Source organism: Corythoichthys intestinalis, chromosome 10, assembly GCF_030265065.1.
Source record: "Corythoichthys intestinalis isolate RoL2023-P3 chromosome 10, ASM3026506v1, whole genome shotgun sequence".
NCBI classification, from domain to species: domain Eukaryota; kingdom Metazoa; phylum Chordata; class Actinopteri; order Syngnathiformes; family Syngnathidae; genus Corythoichthys; species Corythoichthys intestinalis.
Window position 1 is genome coordinate 14512542 of NC_080404.1, and position 16741 is coordinate 14529282.

The 16741-nt window shown below is 37.1% G+C and overlaps 1 protein-coding gene across 5 annotated transcripts in view; it reads left to right on the forward strand.

Annotated features, from left to right (window-relative positions):
- The first annotated feature begins 718 nt into the window (after positions 1-718).
- Positions 719-16741, forward strand: part of golga4 (golgin A4) — a 60861-nt gene continuing 44838 nt past the window's right edge. For 2 of the 5 annotated variants that reach the window (XM_057847923.1, XM_057847924.1), the window contains exons 1-9: positions 719-912; positions 2932-3009; positions 3552-3584; positions 8631-8732; positions 14154-14222; positions 14301-14627; positions 14698-14745; positions 16159-16215; positions 16301-16399. In XM_057847923.1, the coding sequence (XP_057703906.1) occupies positions 835-912; positions 2932-3009; positions 3552-3584; positions 8631-8732; positions 14154-14222; positions 14301-14627; positions 14698-14745; positions 16159-16215; positions 16301-16399 (891 nt within the window). In that variant the 5' untranslated portion in view covers positions 719-834. The remainder of the gene's footprint in view (positions 913-2931; positions 3010-3551; positions 3585-8630; positions 8733-14153; positions 14223-14300; positions 14628-14697; positions 14746-16158; positions 16216-16300; positions 16400-16741) is intronic. The other 3 variants (XM_057847926.1, XM_057847925.1, XM_057847927.1) reach the window with 3 other exon arrangements.

Consider the following 16741-nt stretch of genomic DNA (forward strand, 5'->3'; position numbering starts at 1 on the left):
TATTGGTTGGCCTATGTTTGCGGCTGACAAAATCCAAATGAAAATCCTGCTGTCTTGTTTAAATTATTTTTTTTTTTTTAAAATGTATTTTATGTGAATTTATTTTATTTATTTGTATTTACTTTATGAGCTTCTTGAGCCAAGTTATTAGTACCCAGGTCTCAGAGACATTGTGATAAACCAGGTCGCGTTCCTACCTACCTACCTACCAACCCACCCACCCACCTACGTACCTACCTATCTGCCTGTTTATTTGTTTATTTATTTGTTTGTTTGTTTGTTTATTTACCGGTTTGGCTGACAATACATGACAGTGGGTCCTTTGAATCGTATTCGTCGCCTCTTTTTCACATAGACATAATAAAGGTTAATAGATGTGGTATGCACTCCATAAGCCAATACGGACAATTGCCGTCATTTGTCGGCCATTTTAAAGACAGAGCTATTCGAGCCACATAACATTAAACTCAATGGAGCCTGAACTTTGCTCAATCTCCGTCCAATTTTCAAACGGTTCGGTTTTTTTTAAACGTGAGAGATGCAATAATTTCACATCCCACTTATTATAAAATTTGGTTAAAAAAAAAAAATCTAGAATGTTTAAGTGGCGAAAATCACGCCGATCATAATGACAGACTCCACCATAAAACATCTAGCGTTATAAATATGGTATCTATGGTTTTGCCTCCACGTTGGCCGTGCATGCGCAGAAGGTCTGATCACCTGCTTGAATAAGGAAGTCAAACAAGAAACACTGGATGTGAAATCAGAGCACTTCTTCGTCCGATTGTCGTCCTCTGCTCGTCAAATCTGTAGCAACGTCGACGGGTCAGGATGTTCAAAAAACTCAAGCAAAAGATAAACGAGGAGCAGTCACCACAGAGGAATGCGCAGACTCCCCAACAGGCCCAGGTTAGTTGTTGTGCCCCTGGGAGCTAACTTGCTAGGCTAACATCTGTTTACTGTTTGGACCTCCTGCCTCGGCTTGCTTTCAAACAGTGAAGTGTTCGTGGCATAGGGATTATTGTTTTGGTTATCTCCTTTACTAAGCTTATTAAGATGTGAAACGTTTCCACAAGTGCATTTTTAGATGCCCTCTTTAGAAGCGTTAGCAGCCTGCTAAAAACTGACTTGCAAGCAGCTCAGCAAGTTTTTTCCTAGTTTGGCAGGCATAAAATTAATCATTCAGCAGTTCAGTCTTGTTGATTTTAAGTAACTCTCACGGTAGGATACGGAACTTGGGCTCAAAGACGTAAATGGGCGTGACTGCTGCTGTCTTGGAGATCATGCAGGTGGATTTCAGACGTTAGTTTTATATGGTACAGTACATTCCAATCCGTCGGTGCCCAACAGCTGTCTGCTTAGAGGTACTCGGCAAATACAGGGTGTCCCAAAAAATGTATTAGTGCCGCAGCGACTAATCGATTAACTCAAGTATTTGATTAGAAAAAAATATTCAAATTGAATTTTGTTGCTTCGAGTATTCGTTTAAATAAAATGGCGTTGTAATGGTTTATTTTGAAAGTGTTTGCATTTAGTTTTATTAATTAGGGTGGCTACACTACCCTCTGGTCTGACTCATTTCATATGGCTGTATCCAACTGCTCCCTATTAAGACCAATGTAAGCTTAGTTTTTGTTTGAACTAATGTTTTTGTAATGCATTCGTAAATTAGTTTATAGATATATTTAGCCGTTTTTTTTGTGGGAATATGTGTCTGAACCATTTGTTCAGAGCATTGCAAAAAAAAAAAAAAATTACATTTTATTGCATTTAAGCTAGCGAACATTTGCTAGGTAAGTTAGCCCACTGTTCTTTTGTTGTACATAGATCCTCATTTATTATTATTTTTTATAATTATATATATATATATATATATATATATATATATATATATATATATACCCTTTGAGGTTCAGCTCAGGTATTTTAATTTTTCATTTTCCTTATCCGATTATTCGAACTAACTAGCTCATCGATTAATCGACTATTAAAATAATCGATAGCTGCAGCCCTAAAATGTATACTTTTTAACATTTTGTAACCAAATTGTTGGTTTTGGAGATGAAACCAATTGAATCAATGATTGCAGCCAGAATAAACTTCAAGAAAAGGAAATTCATTCTAAAATTCTACTGGAAGAATGAAATGCATTTCTAGTGTGAATATGTCATGTTATCAGCTGCAAAAGGGTGTATACGTTTTTTGGGGACACGGTGTAAACTACAGTGTATTATATTGACACCATCACCCAGATTGTTGGGATGTGATTATGTAGTATAATAAGAGGTGCATACGAGAGCAGCCAGAGATTTTACTCAAGTAGTGTTACTACTAGTGTTACTTCAAAATAATAGTAATCAAGTAAAAGTAGTCATCAAAAAATGTATTCAAGTACAAGTAAAAAAGTATTTGGTGAAAAGAATACTCAAGTAATGAGTAACATTGTGAGTAACTGTTTACAACGTTTGATTTTTTTTAAAGTTATCTATATGAACTGTTTTTATTATACTATACTATAACCTATTGAATAACCACATTAAGCCTGGGAAATACAAAACAAGTCACTGAATTTCAGGGAGAGAGAAAAAAATCTACAGAGATGAAGCATCATATGTCCAAAGAGCATGAGTGCCCTTTTGTGGAGAAAACATGTTCCCTATTATGAAATTAAAAGGCTCATATCTCTGGTTTTCCGTGGTCAATCGGTGCCAAATAAAAACTGGGAGAGAGGTTAAAATCTGCGCTTTCGAGTCATGTTGACGGCAGCACTCTCTGTCAAATACTTGATTTTTTTACGGCGCTTTGGTTGACGTGGTCATAGAACGGTAAGCTTGACTCTGATTGGTATACTGTAATGGAGTCATCTTGAGTATGGTCACATGCGACGCTGAATGGAAGTAACTTTCTGTTTTTTATATTTTTAATTAGATGGGCTCTGGACAACGCAGGAGCAGCCAAACTAACCTATTTTACCATGATGGTGTTCCCTCTCCCAGTGACAGAGAGGTGAGCATAATAATATCATATAATGAATAAATAATAAATTTAGACTGTTGTGCAATTTCTCTCCCCGAGTCTAATGTTATGCTTTGATATCCCTCAATAGCAACCCCTGAGCTAATAAATGTAACCCCACTGCCCTGCTGTGCTTAAACTTCAAAACAATTATTCACAATCTATGAATCCCATTTTTATAAAATGTCTTATCTGTATGTTCCAAAGCATTTCACAACTCAAATAATAAATGTCATCATTTTCTTCATTACTTTAACTCTGATGACAATCATCATTATGACCTACCACTGCTGCAGAGCAGGAAGTATTCTGGTAATTAATTTACTCAAGCTTGCTGATATCAGTGTGTGAACAATTTGTATTTCATTACTGTACTAGAATGACTCAAGACAAGGTTTCTGAATTAGTATGATTAGATGATGCAATGCAGACCATGCTTTTGTATATGTATTGTATATGTGTATATTAATTATTAATGTAACTTGAATTGATTTCTTTCTCTGGTGAGTTGTCGTATTTTCTTTTCTTCCTAGCGGTCTCCGTTTGATGATACAGACAAGACTGAGGTAGATGATGGTTGGAAGTTGCAGAATCCTGATCATAGGAACTTAGATGTACAGAGTCTCTGGTCCTATTTCTATATTAGGTTATCGACACCAAAAGCTAGATTAGTGATGGGTGCCCCTAACAGTTGTAGTCCTTCTTTATTGTTATACACACATTTTTCATTTTTTATTGAGATCTCCCGGAGGTGTCCCTTAAAGGCAGTGTCATTTTCACCTCACAAATCCCAAACGCTTTGACATCTTTGAGTGTGTGGTTTCATTGTTATTGTTGAAAGGAATAATTGATTTACTAATGTAGTTTTTACTATTTGCTGCTTAAGTACAATAATAATCACTATAGTTTTTTGTCCAGACCATTAACTTAAAAACTGAATATAAACAACTGTTGATTAACAACCTTGAAGACCACACACTTAGATGTTAAACTATTACTTGTGACATTAACATTTACTGTTTCATGTTCCCGCTTCTCTTATTTTCCACGCTCTTTCATTCTCGCTTATACAGTGGAGCCTCTAAGGTTGAATGGCATGTTGACTTGTTCTGTTTGTAAAATCGTTGTTCCCCTCACAAAAAATATATATATTTTTTAATTATAAATCATCGTTAAGTCCCATTTTAAACTGCTACCATCATTTAAATATAGAAATTACTGTAGGTTAAAGGCAAATTTTTATTATTCATGTGCGGGGGGAAATGTGGTTTGTTATGATCACATTAGTGTAAAACATTGTAGGGCTGGCACGAACATTTTTTTTTTTTTTATAGTTAACTAATGGACTATTTTTGCGATTACCCTACTAATCAACTTATAAAAAGAATGTTAAATCAATAAATTTAATTTTTTCTAACTCTGAGCTTAACATTTTAGCTTTAAACGTGCATTGGAACTAGACATGCGCCGATTACCCGTTTCAAGGTATACTGTGGTATGAAAACGTCAAGGTTCCAAACCGCAAAAAATTTATGTCATACTGTCCCAAAGATATGAGTTGTTTTTTTATGTCCTAAAAATGCATGGAGAAATCCTTCACTTGCAGCTGTAAGGCTCAGTAATGCTAAAGATGGCTTGAGGAAGTGAAACTCCTGTACTTTTGGTAATAGTGTTGAGCTGTGGGTTTAGGCTCCCCTTAAGGATTGCATTTATTGTAATTTTTAGAGAAAAATACACAGTAACATTTGATCTTTGTATACTTTAAAAGTTTACATACATATTTGAATAGAATTATCGGCGTGACATTATCGGTTATCGGGTGGAAGGGGCAGGAAATTATCGGTTATCGATATCGGTTGAAAAATGTATTATCGTGCATCACTAGTAATTTTATTTAGAATATATATATATATTTTTTCATGTATTTTAACTTAACATTATACTTATGTTCCAATTTGCTAATTTGTTTTGAAAAATAAAAATCCTTTTCAATGGAATAAAGTTTTATTTATCTATTAATTTTTTTTTTTAATTTTCTATTTTGGCTCAAGGTTATCATACCGTCAGAATAACATAACGGCACATGCCTAATTGGAACCACAAACTACACCGCAGCTGAAGTTGAACTGTAAATACTATGTAATTATATAACGATCATTGTTTCTCTTGAGCAAAAGTCGATAAACATATTCAGACTAATTAATCATTATGTTCATATCGAGGACTACAGAAATTTTCTACAAGGAGGACAGTATTTGGAGAATTTTAAAGAACATACGACAGGAGAAAAAAGTCTTGAATAGCATTATTATGTGAATTAGAATCATATTTTGAGACGATTCGACTATATACAACAATTTAGCAAAGTGCAGATGACGAGAAATTAGTCTTTTAATCTGCCGGTTAGCCACACCTACCATTATAGGGCTCAAGCGTCCCCAACAGGTGGATGACGTCAGCGGGAGACTGGGCTCATCGGTTTTACTATACAGCCCATTGAGGGGAAATTATTCAGAACGAGGAAAACGCGACAAAGAGAGCCGCAAAATATCATTGTTTCATTCTCTCTGCTGCAATATTTTTACAGGATATTCTTTTTATCCAAGTATTTTTCCCCAATAGCTAAATAAATGGCTTGAGAAGGGCCAGTCAGCCCGTCGAGGGGGAAATACTCACAACGAGGAAAACGCGACGAAGAGATCTGCAAAATGTCATTGTTTCTGGCTCTTTACTTCAATATTTTTACAGGATATTCTTTTTATCCAAGTATTTTCCCCAACTGCTAAATATTTGGCATGGCCATGACAAATAACAGTCTTGTGCTAAAAGGAATATGAAATAATAAAAATGCACTTATTCAGGACGACATGGCAAAATTACTCCATAATGGTCAAAACTGTCGACTTCACCTTTACTGTCGCACCTCCCGAACGATATTTTATGACACCTAAATCGGACATATGTCATTTCCCTTCCCCGGCTTCGGAGAATGTAAACAAACCAAGAGGCGTGACAGCTAGCCGACATGCTAACCCAAACCGAGTGATGTTTCAAAGTCTTCGAAGTGGAAAATCACACATAACTAGCCCGGATTATTTGACATGACGACTGAGTTGTCGATTGTTTTCGTCGATTGGCAAACTGCCCGGCAGAGAGCAATTTACAGCTCGTTCCCCGGAGGAGGGTGGCTGCAGTTGTTGTGCAGCTAACGTGCAGCTAATGTGCATGAGGAGAGCTTTTTACATGCCTATCAATGATCAAACGTAAGTAGTCCTTTATTAAAAGAAAGTTTGTAGTGTTTACTTTGTAATCGCTGTATTTGTATTTGACATAATACAAAACAAGATGTTTACTCACTTCCTCGTAGTAGGGCTTGTTTTGGCCAATATCCACGGTGAATGGGAACCTTTTGAAACTCCAAAAAGGCGCACACGGCTCTCCCTCATACAGCAAGATTTTTCTGCAGCCGTTAATCCGAAAAATCAGCTGAATCCTCAGTCCTCATACACAACAGTAGGCTGTATCGACCCTACTCACGTGACGTCACAGCCACGCCCCCGCGCCATGTTGTCCGTATACTCGTCATGTGAATGCATTAGCGCTTCGTAAATTCCTCCTATTATGGCGTGTTTTTCTGCTCGTTAATATTAATAATCAAAATGGTGAAGTCGTGTGTGGCGGTCGGTTGCAAAAACAGAGAAGATAGATGGGGAGACTTGAAGTTTTACCGTATTCCGAGAGACCTGGAGAGGAGACCGAGATTGACTGCTGCAATTCGACGAGAAAACTGGGCTCCAAACGTCTACCACAGATTATGTAGTAGTCATTTTATATCTGGTAAGATGCATTTAATATATATTTAGAGGGTTTTGGGCTGACAACCACAATTAAGATCATTGCTAGGCTAATCGCCGACAACATACACTCAGACGTTGTGAATGAACTACCTGAAAATATATAATTATAAGGGGATAATCAGACAGTGGTCATACAATTAATTTATAATTTCACTATTGAGGTCAAAAGCCAAAAAATAAATTCAACTAGGGACAATCTGGAGTAGTGCTATCGCACTTCATATTTATTACATATTATATATGTATGTAGTGAGAGTGCTATCGCTAAACCATATAAACATTAAAAGCCCTAGCTCCATTGACAAATGACATGAAATACATTAGACTTGACAGTGGATGTTAGCAAGAACAAAAGATTTTGAATTGAAAATTTCGTAACTCACCTTCCCGAGCACAAGATAGATTCCTGCCAAATTTTCGTGGACGAGGACCTGTTTCACCCAACCAGCAACGAAGTATTTATAAGCCTCCAAGCTCTTAAAGTTTTTCAAACTTTCGTGAGAATAGGCTGATTTTGTGTGGACAAGATAGTTGTAAATATCAGGGTAGCTAGCAGATGTCAGGCAAAGACGGCGAAGACAGCGGGTCGAAAAACATCGATTTAGGCATCAAATATGGATCTGGCGAATGGATAAACTGAAGCTTTTCCACTTAACGCCTTTTATGCAACGCATCCAATGAGTTTACAGCGTCAGATAACACCGGGGCTTCCATGAATTGCTCTATAACTTGCACGACTAATTGAAAACAATGAGAATAAGTCTAAAAAATATGGCGGCCGGATACAGCGACACGTCATTTTGTGACGTAGGTGAGTAGGGTCTATAGTGAAGAGGAAACCTTCTCCCGTATACGTCACAGTGTTCTCCCCCTCAATGCAAGACCGAAGCCGGAAGTCACTCATTTTCATGGCGCGGGATTCAAAAAACTAAATAAATATAGCGATCGCTTCCACACACATCCAAGCGGTCCATATCATTCAGGAGCATAAAATATCGCGTGTATTATGAAATAAACATGCTTTTTCGTGTCACATGCACTTTAAGGTAAACGGTGTCTCTAACTGATTAATCTGAGAAAAAAAACGTATTTTTCGGGCTATAAGTCAGTCTGGAGCGATTTATGTGTGAAATTATTAACACTTTATTATGTCATTTCACATGTTATTTTCATAGTAAACCACAAGAGGGCGCTCAAGGCCTGTGTTTCAACATTGGCGGTAACTTAAAAAAACAACTGAGATATTCATATTCTGCAGATTACAAAATTCAAGTAGTAAAATATGCAAATTAAAAAATGCAATTTATACTGTGGTGTTTTTTTCTTCTTTGCGCATTTTCGGGCTGGAGCGACTTATACTAAGGTGTGACTTATTGGCTGAAGACTACAGGTAGTTTTCAATTAATTTTATATTATTTCCTGTCATAAACTGTTTATAAGTAAATATTTTTTAAAGATAAATTCCAATGAATTCCTGGCCCATCTGTACAGTTTGAAGAACAACAATATTTCCTTGTCCCATCTCTAAAGGCACAAAAAAAAAAAGAAGAAAAAATGGTCACATCTTGAGTTGTGCTTGTTGGTCATTCAACTGTAGAGGTTTTGCTGTGAACAAATTCCTTCTCTCTATTTCTATTTTTCTCTCACACTCCCCTCAGCGCTATCCCACTCTCATGGTGTTGTTTTTTTCTCATTGCTCTCTGTGTTCCTCTCCTCCCCCCACCTTTCGGCCGTAACTGCACTGACGGGGGTCAGGCGCTGGCCGGGATGATAGCAGAGCCCGCTTTTCTCTCTGAGTATACTATCTTTGCTCTGGACCATTCAAAAAGACCCAAAACGGCCCAGGTAGCCAGTGTGGTGAGTTTATCCTCACGTCCTGCCTCTTCTTCCTCCGCATCGCTGCTCCTTCTCCTCCTCCTCCTGCTCTGGTCCTCCTCCTGACTGTGCCCCCCTTGGGGCAACTGGTAGCGGGCTGCGGCCCATTAAGGGACGGCTTGTTCCCTGCTCTTCTGTCGCCCGTTTCCTTTTGGATTTAGCAACAAGAAGGCATCTCCCGTCAAGGCTAACTCTGCATCTGATGAGAGTTACGGTTTATATTGTGGTATAGAGGCCTGTCTGCTTTTTGCTGTATGTGTCACGCCCTTCTGTTGTGACCACCTGTCACCAAAATGTGCCCCTTGTCTTTTGCCCTCAGTTGCCTGCCTTCTTAAACCCCAACAGCATCCTCCTGGGTTGCCTAATAGACCTTGCCTCCTTTTCTATACAAGTCTCTTAATTGAAAATGGAGAGTTTATATAGTATAAGATTTCTAGTGGTGCAGTTAAATTTTTATTGTTGATTTGAAAAATTAGGCAAACAAAATAAACAAATAGACAACCTTATATGTTTTATTGTTGTTGCAGTTTGCCAGATTTAAATTCATAATTTAAATCTAGGCTAACAAAAATGTGTCAATACCCAGAGCCATGTAGAAAAAGAGTTGTTACACTCTTTGTCCATTGGTTCATGTAGGCCTGAATAGTTCCAACCACAAACAGTGCTGTAATGTTTTTCTTTTCGACATTTCATGATAAAAATGGATCAAATCACATATCCAAGTGCTTGTTTCGTCATTATTGCATTATAATATGTTTGTAATGTTAGTTTTATGTTTAGAAAGGTAAGATAATAAATTAAAACTATGTAAACTTACAAAGATGGGAATTTTCCCCCATCATTTGGAGGGAAGTTTTGTGTTTGTGTTAGCATTACCATGGGAAATCGACTTTTACATAGGCAGAGATTATTTACATTTTTTTTTTTTTTTTGGATTGTGTGTGTTAAATGCATTTATTTAGATTTAACAGCATTGGAAAGAGATACATATAAGAGATGCCCCCCCCCCCCCCCCCAAAAAAAAAGTATAATTAACAAAAAAAAAAAAAACCTTGTAAGTATATTTTCATGTTTTTAAAGCACTGCAGATGTAACAGTTATGATCCAAATGAGATGTACAATACAGACCAATAGTTTGGACACACCTTCTCATTTGTGTGTTTTCTTTATTTTAATGACTATTTACATTGTAAATTCTCACTGAAGGTTATAAAAGTATGAATGAACGTGTGGAATTATGTACTTAGTAAAAAAAAAAAAAAAAAAAAAAAAAAGGTGAAATAACTAAAAACGTATATTATTGTAGTATCTTCAAAGTAGCCACCCTTTGCGCTGACTAAATTTTTTTGCACGCTCTTGCCATTCTCTTGATGAGCTTCAAAAGGGAGTCACTTAAAATGTTTTTTGACTTCACAGGCATATCTTTTCGGGGTTAATTAGTGCAATTAATTGCTTTATCAATGTGGTTGGGACCTTCAAATGTGTTGTATTGAATGAGGTGTGTCCAAACTTTTTGCTACTGTATATAAAAGAAAACAATAATATGTACATGTATACTTTTGTATATCTTAACAAAATACTTTCTTTATTATAATTTTTTTTTAAATTGAAAAAAATCCACAATGGACTGAGGATGCGAAGTTTGAAGCACAGAGTAGCGAGGGATCACTGTAATAGAGTAATGTATTTCAGGGAGAATGTGAAGATTTCATTGATTCGCTTACTGTGGCCCTGGGGGGGATTGAAAGCAGATTAGCAGAAGCCCATTCAGCAGCCCAGTAGGAGAAAATCGCTCATCCACCAAGATTAAAAAATATATATATATTATATATAGTATATATATTACGGCGTGCATATACTAGTACTAATAAAGCTCAACATGTACATCATAAAGAGCCTCTGATAAAATATAGAAAGATGAAAAATTCGAAAGAGGTAGCTATTTAATCCATTTATCTCCGAATAAACTTGACAACCAGTCATTCAAATGAATGGCGCCCGTCCTTGTCGAAGCGATGTTTGGAACCATTTGAGGCTACATAACCCGGTTGGAGGCGGGTAGAAAGCGTGCAACGGGTCCATATGGGGGTTTCGCAACTCCACATGGTTCTGTCAATACCTAAAATTATGAAGTAGTCATTTCTGGTCAGTTTTATTCTGTTAGTTTTGTTCACACACTTGGGCAATCCAATTGTAAGCTGTTAGCAATGCAAACTATTTTCAGATTCCATCTATCTAAAACTAAGCTTATTAAAGGTTGCTTATTCATGGATTTGAGTGGCTATTTGGAAATTTAACTATTGCTAATCGTACAATGGAAATTTAACTATTGTTAATCGTGCAATCAAATAATGTATACTGTGTATATAATATATAAATAATATATGTGTTTGAGTGTGTGTATAATTTAGGGTTTATTTTTGGATAGTCCCCCCAGTATTCAGCTACGAAAAAAAGTGTTGATTTCGCAAAGCACAGTCCTGGTTTTGGGGAGAGCAATTTTTGATTCCACGGCTTGAAAGTTATTTTTCAACGGGTAGTAATAGACAACTTAAAATGACAATTTATAAAGCAAATTAATGCAACCATGATGTAAAAAATCAGTACTAAAACACTTAGAAATCATTATGGTTAAAAATGACCTTTATTTATTTCATCTTTATTTCATCTGCTGTTTCTGACTGTGTATCATATTGCCTCTGCAAAGCCCTTTGAGACAACCTTGTTGTGATATAGGGCTATACAAATAAAATTGAATTGAATAAATTAACCATAAATATTGTTTTTGCCACTCTTGAGCCGATTTATTTCTCTTTATGAAATGCAAAACATTTAATCAAACAATAGGTTTGAGGCAGAAGTGACAATGAATGAAAGATTTAAACAAAAGTGCAAGCTATCCATTTGATCTGAATATTGTAAACTAGGCCTGCAGTTTGGAGCAGAAAAAAAACTTATTCGGTGCAGAACGTCGCATTTAACGAAACAAAACTACATATAAATTATCCATTTGTTGGATAAACATTACTGCTGACTTTTTCTGTGTGTTGCTGGTGCTATTTAACCACGAAATCTAGTGGCCGTGATAAAAACTACAGGTAAAATGCAAGGGCATAGGTTTGATCTCAACATTGGTATGGAAGATAGAACAGCATATAATGCATATGCACTTTTTGCTGGGGACAGGACAATAATAATAATAATAATAATAATAATAATGACCAAACAGACTGGGTGAACGGGGGTCAGAGCTACATTTCTCATGAATATGAACCAAATTAATTGATAGTCTAAATGATGAATGCAAAATAAATCTGTATTGACTTACACTAACTGTCATATGTAGTGGTTCTGGTAATACATCGTTCAATTCAAACCTTTGTTTTCAAAAACTATTAAAGAAACATTTCGAAAACTTCCACATTAAATGTCTGGATTTTATTAGCAAATTTTTATTGCAATATTTAAACATGAATTATATTTACATACACAATAAATACAAACTTGCTAATAATCTCTTAACTAACTAGGAATGCAAAACATAAACATTTGTCTTAAAACCACTCAACATTGTCTGTCTAAATAAAGAAATTAAATATAACTGAAGAAATCTTCTTAGGGAATAAGAAAAATAAATAAAAATTGAGCCTTCCTTTGGGTAAAATACTACTGCTTTTGTCCAAAAGCACAGCCAAACTCAGGAAAAAATGAAAGCTTCTTTGGGCTGCTTTAAGACAACATAAAATAAAAATGAAAATTGGGGAAAAGGGGGTAAGCTTCGGTTCACTACATTTCTCACAGTTTAATTAATGTTAACAGTAGAAAACACATACAGGTGAACACTTCTCTCTAAGCAGCTTCCTACTTGAGTTTTGCAGGTTAGCAAATTCACACCGTTTAATGTTATGCAAACTCTGATGCAGGTTGGAGCAAAATTTCATTTGCAAAATTAGTGGTGTGTTCCCCACCTCCACAACATTGACGTCTTTTTAAAATTACTTACAATTGTTGCTGTGGTTGAAAAAAAAACTTCTAGTATCCCTCCTCTTTGAAGGGGGTGGAGGAGGCAGTATGTTGTCGACATGTTGTATTTCTGTCAGGGCAGTGAGTGGGGGTGCGTGCGTGGGGGGTTTGGGGGTCAAGTCATCAGCCAATCAAACATGCGTTTTAAGGTGAAAAAATGGACTAGCACATTCAGTAAATGAAAAAAGGGTAAATGTAAGTCCGGACATTATAAAAATAACGTAATAACAGTAGGGTCAATTCTATCCTTACGACATATGGGAAGACAATCTAAATTACAGACTTAAATAAATGAAGTCATTATATAATGCAAATAAGGTTGCCTAAAAGTTGGTGGGGACAATTTGATCATCCTGAAAATTTGGTAGTGTTATGTCCCTGCCATCCCTATGAAAACCTATGCCCTTGGTAAAATGCAATATTCTGCAACTTGCCCTGTATTCTGCGGACTGTTTTGAGTTCCATTGAATACACTAAAATGTACTGTAAACTCAGTAACCCTGGATTTGCAGAGTCCTTGGGTGCCTAGTTAGAAAGGCTATAACAACGGTGGGCTGAAATGGGCTGATGTGATCAGTTCTTCCAACCATCCACAATATCTATCATCGTTCATCTCCATCTGATCATAGTAAAGACAGAATGCCGATCAAACTCTACTACTGTTTGGATTGTTGTGAATGCATCCATACATTGGACTAAATTAAGGTTCTTTGTTCAGTTTGTTCTTTTAAATTTCAAAACATGGTGCAAATTAAATTGACAATGGTTTTTACTAGCAATCATTTTATTCAATTTTTTAATGTACTTTTATTCAGAAAATTGTTGATCTTCCATGATACCACCGTATTTAGCAACTGATATAGACTCCGCCAAATATGGGACATAGAATATACAATTTTGTGTTATCCCAAGGATAGGGAAGCTTGGAGCTGGACAAGTGAGGAGAGAATAATTTGCTTTGCTAAATCTGCTTCTAACCAGTTGACTAAACCAGCTAAACTGATGAATGTTCAACTTGGCCCAGTTATGACTCTCTTAGTACAATATAACTACCAAGCATAATTAATTCAAAGGCTGACTCTCTGACTTGAATCTAACTGGCGTCTGTCTGTTCTTACCTCATGGCTGTTCAGTCAAGTTTTAACCCTTTTATTTTGTAGAGATGCCTTCATTTTATGTGTTTAACTCCTCAGTTTTTTTCACGCCCGAGTTGCATGAGGGTTCCCAATGCCCCTGCATTGCTCCCAGCAATAGTACTAATATTGCTCCCTCCAGAGTAATCAGGGAGTCATGCGGGATGTGGATAACTAACTGACCCGGGACACCAGTTAACTCACAGACATCTGCGTAGGTTACCTCTGATTAATGTTATCTGTGCAGAGTTCCTCTAAAGGGCCAACCAGGTCTCCCGGAGGAAGTGTCAACGGGGATGGAAGTATCTCTCCACAAGTGCGTTAACACTCTGCTCCAATGCTTATTTGTTCATTTCTAGAAATATAATTGTCAATTTGGACAACTTTTTGACAGAGAGAAGAACCACAATCCTTTGCACAAAAACTACAGTTGAAAGTTCCCTCAATGGAGTCCATAATTCGGGGAGGTGCCAGTCGGGCTGAGCAGCTCTTCCGCTCTCCCTCTAAGGAGAGCTTGGCTCGGAGCTCATCACGCGAGTCTTTAACACATTATGGAGAAAACGAAGCTGCTGGTGTCCCTGCATACGACCCACCTTCAGACATTGAGAGTGAGGCTGAGGAGGCATCAAGCAATGCCGAGTCTCTCTCCAAAGAGCAGCTGGTGCACCGTTTGATCAGAGTGGAGGCAAGCCTGGCAAAGTATCGCGGGAAGTACTCTGAGGTGAGTCACGTTAAGGTGATTTCATTGTCCACCAGATTGCTTTATATACTTCTCATTATTTACCATGCAGATTGTTACTGCATATCGTACAGTGCAACGGGATAAAGAAAAAACACAGGTAAGTTCTTGTGAATCATATTGTCACTTTTTTCCCTTTACCAATATAGACCCTACTCACCTATGTCACAAAATGACGTGTCGCTGTATCCGGCCGCCATATGGTCCATCATTTTTTAGACCTATTCTCATTGTTTTCAATTAGTCGTGCAAGTTATAGAGCAATTCATGGAAGCCCCAGTGTTATCTGACGCTGTAAACTCATTGGATGCGTTGCATAAAAGGCGTTATGTGGAAAAGCTTCAGTCTATCCATTCGCCAGATCCATATTTGATACCTAAATCGATATTTTTCGATCCGCTGTCTTCGCCCTCTCTGCCTGACATCTGCTACCCTGATATCTACAACTATCTTGTCCACACAAAATCAGCCTATTCTCACAAAAGTTTGAAAAACTTTAAGAGCAGCACTCAAAGCAACATTACATTACCCCGTGTGACCCTTTACTTCCAATTTTCTAAAATGGCGACAATCAATAAAAAAAAAAAAAAAAAAAAAAAAAAAGGTGACTGCGACGTATCAAGGATAGGTGCATATTGGACTATTTCTTCAATAAAATACACAACTGTGTCTGCCTCATTTGCAAAGAGACAGTCGCGGAAGATACGCAACGAGAAATTAAAGCAACTTGAAGATAATTTAATTTCACAGCAGCAGTATTTCGCAAGAGCCCGAGGGTCGAAAGAGAACGCCACAAAGGCGAGATTGTTGAAATTATGTATTAAAAAAAATAATAATAAAGCAAATGTGACACACAGAAGGGCTTGCTAAAATTTCTTTAAATGTATTGTTCTACGTAAATCAGCCCAGGTAGCCCCCCACATTTTTACCACCCCAAATCAGGCCCCCTTTGCAAAAAGTTTGGACACCCCTGTTTAACCGATGACCCGTAGACGAGGCCAGCTTCTTTCACTTGTTACCAGCTAAATATTATTCAAGAAATAAAGATGGTGGAACAAATAAGCATCTTGAAATTGAAACGGTATGTTGTCGGCGATTAGCCTAGCAATGATCTTAATTGTGGTTGTCAGCCCAAAACCCTCTAAATATAGATTAAATGCATTTTACCAGATATAAAATGACTACTACATAATCTGTGGTAGTCGTTTGGAGCCCAGTTTTATCGTCGAATTGCAGCAGTCCATCTCGCTCTCCTCTCCGGGTCTCTCGGAATACGATAAAACTTCAAGTCTCTCCTTCTATCTTCTCTGTTTTTGCAACCGACCGCCACACACACCTTCGCCATTTTGATTATTAATGTTAACGAGCAGAAAAACACGCCATAATAGGAGGAATTTACGAAGCGGTAATGCGTTAACATGACGAGTAGACGGACAACATGGCGCGGGGGCGTGGCTGTGACGTCACGTGAGTAGGGTCTATATGATATGTACATCTTATTTCCTTGCTCAAGGCCATCCTAAGCCAGTGTCAAGATAAATCGCTCCGGAGAATAGGCGAACTGCGAGAGGTTTGGCAACTTTGGTTTCTAGTTTTTTTTTTTCATGACTTTTATCTGGTTTAATGAAGTTAAACCTCAAAATTGTTTTTTTAAGGAGTTACAAATGGACCAGCAGGCAAAAAAACACCTTCAGGATGAGTTTGATGCTGCACTGGAGGAGAAAGACCAAATGATTACTGTCCTGCAAACACAGGTAATTGTCTTGCCATGTGGATTGCCACTAGCATGTTTAAAGGTAGAGACTAGGGTACCATTTGTTGAACGTCCTTCCTATGTCAAAGTAGCTCTGAAATTTTGGTCAGAATTGGGTAGAGTAGCCCAAAAAAAATACTCAAGTAAGAGTAGTGTTACTTCTAAGTATTACTCAAGTAAAAGTAAAAGTAGTCATCCAAAAATTTACTCAAGTGCAAGTAAAAAAGTATTCGTTGAAAAGAAATACTCAAGTAATGAGTAACATTGTGTGTAACTGCTTGCAATGGCTGATCTTTTAAAATATCGGTATATCTTTTTTTTTCTCAGCACGACTTCATCTATA